The sequence below is a fragment of the Zea mays genome, chromosome 8 (genome assembly GCF_902167145.1).
Source record: "Zea mays cultivar B73 chromosome 8, Zm-B73-REFERENCE-NAM-5.0, whole genome shotgun sequence".
Classification (NCBI taxonomy): Eukaryota; Viridiplantae; Streptophyta; class Magnoliopsida; order Poales; family Poaceae; genus Zea; species Zea mays.
The window spans coordinates 171,330,856-171,337,228 of record NC_050103.1 but is presented as its reverse complement, the minus strand read 5'-3'; the positions used below and the strand labels follow the sequence as shown (position 1 = coordinate 171,337,228).

Here is a 6,373-nt window from a genome sequence, read left to right as displayed (position 1 = left end):
ATGATGGCCATCGCCCCCATCGGCTTCAGAGTTCAGGCATCCGATGATGTACTGGCAGTAGAAAATTTATGGCAGGACAGAAGCCAACGGCAAAAAGCAACACGGCCTGCACATGCCCGGTTGACTAGGAAGGCTTTGGATTCCAGGCAACGGGTATCTAGATCACGCATAAATAAACATCTTTACGCCAGAAACATCCGCAGACCTATGCGTCGTCAACAGGCATGAACCACGACGGACTCCAAGCCAGCTCAGGACAAACTCGACAAGCTGTCTGTCAGGGTAGGAGCACTGCAGGGGTCTTGGGCAGTTGGGCCCTTTGATCCTTTCAGCCATCCACATCTAAGTTAAACACCACGCCAAGGGCAAAAAACAATTTGAATTAATCTGATAAAACATTTGTAATTATCCTGGTACCTTCACCGATAAACTGTTTGTTCAGACAGATAAGAAAGGGCTGTACAGGTATGGAAGGCCAAGTGTAGCAAGATACACTCTTCGCACAGCTGTCGCGGAGAGGAACAAGCGACACAGCAGAGGCCCCCCATTCCAGCCTAGTCCACGGTGTAAAACTTCTCAGCTAAGATATTATGAGTTGTGGAGCAGCAAAAGCAAAACCAACCAAAAGTGAATTCCAACTCAGCCAGTCAGCCTCTTGCGGCCAGTACGGCCAGAGCACAGCTCAACAGCCACTGCAAGATCCAGCTACTTGCTACGTTGTTAAATAGGATCAAGAGTACTGGGCTAATGGTGATGAGTTAAGCTACTTCGAAAACTTTACAAAAAAAAACCTTTTGATTGCCACAAAACTGTTATCATCAAGGTAGTAAGAGGAAGAGAAGGGGGAAAAAAAGAGGGTGAAGGAGAGGACATAGCACAGAGGGGCAAAACGCACAGCACAGCTGAATACTCCTTAGTATCTAGGGATCTCCTTGACAGGGAGCATCGGCATTGCCGCGCTCGGCGAAGAGCCTGCGGGTGATGGTGATCCGATATGGGCACCGCTGCGAGAAGAGAAGCCGATCTCGTCGGCGGCGCCGTCCTGCTGAAGCTGGTCTTCCCTGATCATAGTGCGGAACGATATGGATCCCGGCTTCGTCGAGGTGTCGGAGTTGCGCTCGAGTTCTCGGAAACTCCGGTTGGCCACGAGCGACGCGCCTTCGTAGCAGTAGTAGTCATCGTATGGCACCATCTCTGCCGCCGTGTCCCTCTGGCCCATGTCTCTGAGGGCCAGCGAATCGGCCACAGGGTAGTAGACCAGCAAGAGTATCCCGACGGCCGTGCAGGACAGCATCGTCAAGAACGACAGGAACACGATGCCCTCGAAGGCAGCGTCTCCTGGCCTGGGCAGCACCGAGAAGCCGAGGAGAAGCACCCTGGTCGGGAGGAAGCAGAGCACCGACAGCATCAGCAGGTACACCCTCCTTCGCAGCGACTTGTTGATGACCAAGGACAGCGCCCGTGATCCGACGTACGACACGTAGCTCATCAGGAAGGCATCCACGAGCCCGAGAAAGATGGTGCCCAACAACGGGTAGGTGCAGACGCTGGTGTCTCCAACCGGCGTGTGCGTCCGTACGAAGTATTTCGCGATCTTCCTCCTCCCGAGATCATGGTTCGAGTCTCTAACAAGCCTGGGCCCGACGACGAACACCAGGACTGCCTGCACGGAGAACACTGGAACGCAGAAAACCAGCGTGTAGGCCATGCTCTTCCAGTTCCATCTCTGGTTTAAAGTGCCCAGCTCCTTCTTCTGCAACGAGCCATGGAGCAGGAAAGCGAATGCGAAGAAGATCCCCGGCTCCGCGAACCCTAGGTTGGAAAGTATGTACGCATCGCATATGTTCCTCTGCCATGTCAAGCTGGAGAACAGCTTTTGCTTCAAGAAGCTCAGTCTCGCTACCTCGCCTACTCCCCACCAGATGGTGATCAGAACCAGAGCGACGCGGGTCACCCATGGGCCGTTAAAGTAGCCGAGCGGGAGGAAGGAGGGTCCTCTCCGGATCTGACACCTGAAGTAGACCGATTGGAAGATGCAGAAGAGGCCCAGAGCGGCAAGCAGCGCCAACAGTCCGATCGTCAACACACCGAATGCATCGGCAGCTACTCTGGTCAGGGGCATCACCCGAAGCACAGCTGCCACGCATGCTCTCCGCTCGCATGGACAGCACAATGGCCCGCAGATACCATATACTCAGCAGCAGCCTTGTCAAGTCTAGAGGACTGCATTCAACAAAGTAACTGTATAAGATTAATGACAACACTGGAGCATATTTACCAAGACTTAACCAAAAAACTACAGTATTTTGTCTTCACCCCACCCCCCAACACACACACCTCAATCGAAAATTTTTCGTTTGATTTAAGCTGATCGCTTCCTAAACCTCCAGTGCTCGTACCAGGACAAATCCATTAGAGATTACGTGTGCAGCTAATATCGTACAGAAGTACGAAACTTGATCATCTAATTAATAGGCGCTTGATCTAGGGCAATTAAGTTGGCAGGTTACTTGAATCAGGCAATCAGCTAGCTAAAAGCTTACCATTTCTGCACTAAAACACAGGGACTTTTTAAGCCCTAAATACTTCGGAAATGATACTAGCAAGAATAGCACTTGTTAGCTCTTAAATAATCCAATAGTAGGCAACATAGTATTTGCTTGCTCTTTCCCACCTCCTAAAAGGCTCAAACCCAGACCGTTAGCCACCGGAGTAAGCTATAGATCACCAGAAGAAGTTGCCTGAACAGCTTAAGAAAAATTGCTCAAGCTCCGAGAAAATCACCTCAGCAAAGGCCGGAGGGCGGCGGCGAACGCCGCCAGGGGCCTCCCGGCGGCGGAAGCTGAGGCAGCCGAGAAACACCACCGAATCCGGTGCTTCTGATGTTGAAGCGGCGGCGGCGGCGGAGGTGCAGGGGAAATGGAGCCCTAGCGACGGAGCTGGAGAGGTGGGGGAGTGGGGAATGGGGGAAGACAGGGGGGAGAGGAGGAGAGAGAGAAAGGGAGAAGGGGCCAAGGGGGCGGGGAGGAGAGAGAGCGGAGACGAAGAGGAGGGGTGTGCGAGACAGGCTGTCTCCAGTTGTCCTGCGGCGCGGTAGGCGCCGAACCTCCAGCCTCGGTCGACCCCACTCTAGCCTGCGTGGCGCTGGCGCCCGCAAAAATTGGTGCGTGCACCAACAAATTCTACCAAATTTCTTCTTTTTTTCATTTTCCAATGGCTATGTTTCCGTTGCATTGATGTTCATCAGCAGGAGATCTGAGGCTGATTCCAACGCTCCCCTGTCAAAGCCCCCTGTTCCTACTTTCTACTCCCTTCCCAAAATGTTTATCGTATAGTATTTGTGACAGTCAAACTTTCTCAAATTTAACTAGATTATATAATATATTAGCAATATTTGTATCTCTAAATATCTATACTAAATATCTATACTACAAAAATATATTAGCAAGAGGATGTACGTTGGAGAGCATGTGAGGGCTCTTTAGTCTCCACGAGAATGCCTCATATACACGTTTTCATTATTTCTGCATCATTATTTCCCGGTCTAAATATAGAAGCCGTAATTATGCTACTTTATTAATAAATTTTCCTATCCACCAAAAAAAATCCTTATATCATCATACTTGGATGAACTAATTCTTAATCTAGCGATGTCATTAGTCTCACGAGGATAAATATAGATTTGATAATTAAGTGCAAAAGTTATTTTGGAAGTTAGTAATATCAAAATTATAAACCTATCTAGTAGCCTCAACCCCGATGGACCGTACCGTGCGCTCAGGGCCGGTCCTAGCATTTTAGGGGCCCTGAGCGAAAACTAATTTATAGGCCCCTCTCATCTATATATATATATATATATATATATATATATATATATATATATATATATATATATATATATATATATATATATATATATTATATCTAATATATATTTATATAAATTTTTTTTCAAAAACATGATTGTTGGTCTTTTTTCAATAATTTTAGTTTTAAAAAGTTTTGCGACAGATGGAGCAGTCACTAAGATACGATAGTCAATAGAGACATTAAGATAACAATCCACCTCTACGAAATTCTCAAAAATTCATGTAGCAGACAATACACCATTCAAAAATCTCTTATGTTGGTCTTTTACTCATTTGGTGCCAAAGTAAAATAAGAGTTTGGGATAAAAGTTTTGACTTTAAAATCCTATATAGAATATATCAATGAACAATCATTAGTTCGTGAGATTGCAAAAATACACACATATAACATATAATATAAGAATTAGTACACTATACACTACAGCTATAGTCATCTATCGAACACGCACTCAGGGTGTCGCCACGTCGTGTTAGGAGTCTGCGACGATTTGTTTTCTATGTGACAGCAATAGGCTCATCGGTTCATTTCTTAGGTTTCCAACAAGCTACAGCTAGTGAACAGACTATTGAATAGTGTTTGATCCAAGACCAATTACTAAATATTCATAGCACACATCATATACTTATACTTAATACATATTTAGGGGCCCCATAGCTTCGGGGGCCCAGGGCGGCCGCCCACCCTGCCCACTAGAGATGTCCAAATGGGCCGTGCCCGTCGGGCGGCCCGTGACACGGCACGATTTTGGCCCGTCACGAACACGGCACGGCCCGGTGGTTGACGGGCCCGGGCCGGCACGACCCGTTAGTCGGGCCGGGCTTGGGCCGCTGCCGTGGCACGCCGTGCCGGCCCGAGCACGGCCCGGTTTTTTTATTTTATTTTTCAGTGCATTTATTTGTATATTAGAAGCAACTTTAATAGTTTAGACACAAAATAAGTTTGGTTTAGTTGACTAGAGTGGTGTAGCTAAGCATTTTAAACCCTCCAACCAAGGTTCAAATCGTAGCAAAGCTTATTTTTTAGTCTTTTTTTACTTATTTTTCTTCCCACCCGGTCAAAGCACGGCGGGCCTTAACGGGCTGCGGGCCGGCCCGGCACGGCTATGTGCGGGCCGTGCTTGGGCCTGGGGTATGGCACGGTGGTCCAGCCCGGCACGGCCCGTCAACCTAACGGGCCGAAACGTGCCGGGCCAGAACGTGCCGGGCCGAAGGCGGGCCTGTGCCGGGCCGGCACGGCCCGCCCGTTTAGACATCTCTACTGCCCACCCCCAGGGCCGGCCCTGCGTGCGCTACGAAAACCAATACAGTACGTCTCACAAAAAAAGATAAAAGAATATGGAGAGATTGCATGTTGTGTGTCGTACTGTCGTCGTCGGTTCACGACCCTTTTGTTCCCTCAAATCTTTCACAGCCTTGCGAGCCACGATTAATCATGGCGCGGGCGCAGGGCGGCAGCGGCTTTCGCTTTGTCAATTGGCATAGGCAACCTCGTACCTCCTGGCGCCTGCACTGCACGCGGGATGCTCAGATCCATCCAGCCCGCACGTCTTTTCCGATCGGAAAGCGCTCGTCGCTACTATCCGGTATCCTGACGCGCGCTGCGCTGCCCGTACACGCGGGAGAGCTTCTTCTGTTCCCGCCAGCGCCAAGCGTGAAGGGGACGGACGGGGTCAACACCGTCCGGCTGTGCTGCCCCCCGTCTGGTTCTGGCATTGAGCGTTGGGGCTTCCAAACAGTCAGATCTCTCTCTGGCCACTAAGCTTCAACTGGGCCTGGGCCTGGGCCTGGGCCTTCCAAACAGTAAGAATGCACGGATGTGAGAAGATCGCGGTGACTTAGGGCCCCTTTGGTAGGGCTTATTTTTCAGCTTCGGCTCTGGCTCATGCAAAAGTTGTGCCAAACACTTCCTTTTCAAATGGCTTCACCAGTGAAGTGCTTTTCCAAAATGAACTAGAGGGCATGAGCCAAAAAAAGTGGTTCACCCGGCTTCAGCTCACGTCATTTTTGCACAATAGCCCTCCCACCAGTCCAAATTATTATTTTTTGGTCATGCCCTCAATCCCTAGCCACGCACAATAGCCCTCCCACCAGTCCAAACTATACAAGGGTCTTTCTGAAAAACAACCTATAAGCCGTTTTGCCAAATAATTTTTCAGAATGGCTTTGGCTCATCTAAAGAAGTGACTTCACCTCGTGAGCCAGAGCCAAAGCCGTTTTTGGAGAAGCCAGAGCCCTGCCAAAGGGGCCCTTAGTCATAGTAAAAGATGGCCTTTTGGTGTTTCACGGTGAGTAGCAGCGTACATTGGCTTTCCTCCGCCGAACGATGAGGCGCTAGTGGTACTGGAGGCGGTGCTGCTGGTGGCTGCTACCGCAAAAGTGGGTCATGTCTATCAACGTCCTCTAAATTTCGTTCTTTAAAGGAATATTATCTGTCCTTTACAGCAATCTCTAAAAGATTATGTTCTCTATATTTTCTACACCTCCAGCAATATTCTCTAAATTTT

The 6,373-nt window shown here is 49.1% G+C and overlaps 1 protein-coding gene across 1 annotated transcript; it reads right to left on the bottom strand.

Annotated features, from left to right (window-relative positions):
* Positions 1–754: 754 nt before the first annotated feature.
* LOC100277051 (uncharacterized) lies at positions 755–2,964 on the bottom strand. The gene is given in 2 exon segments (NM_001150719.2): positions 755–2,223; positions 2,785–2,964. A coding segment is annotated over 1 exon segment (1,209 nt). The 5' UTR covers positions 2,123–2,223; positions 2,785–2,964; the 3' UTR covers positions 755–913.
* Positions 2,965–6,373: the final 3,409 nt, after the last annotated feature.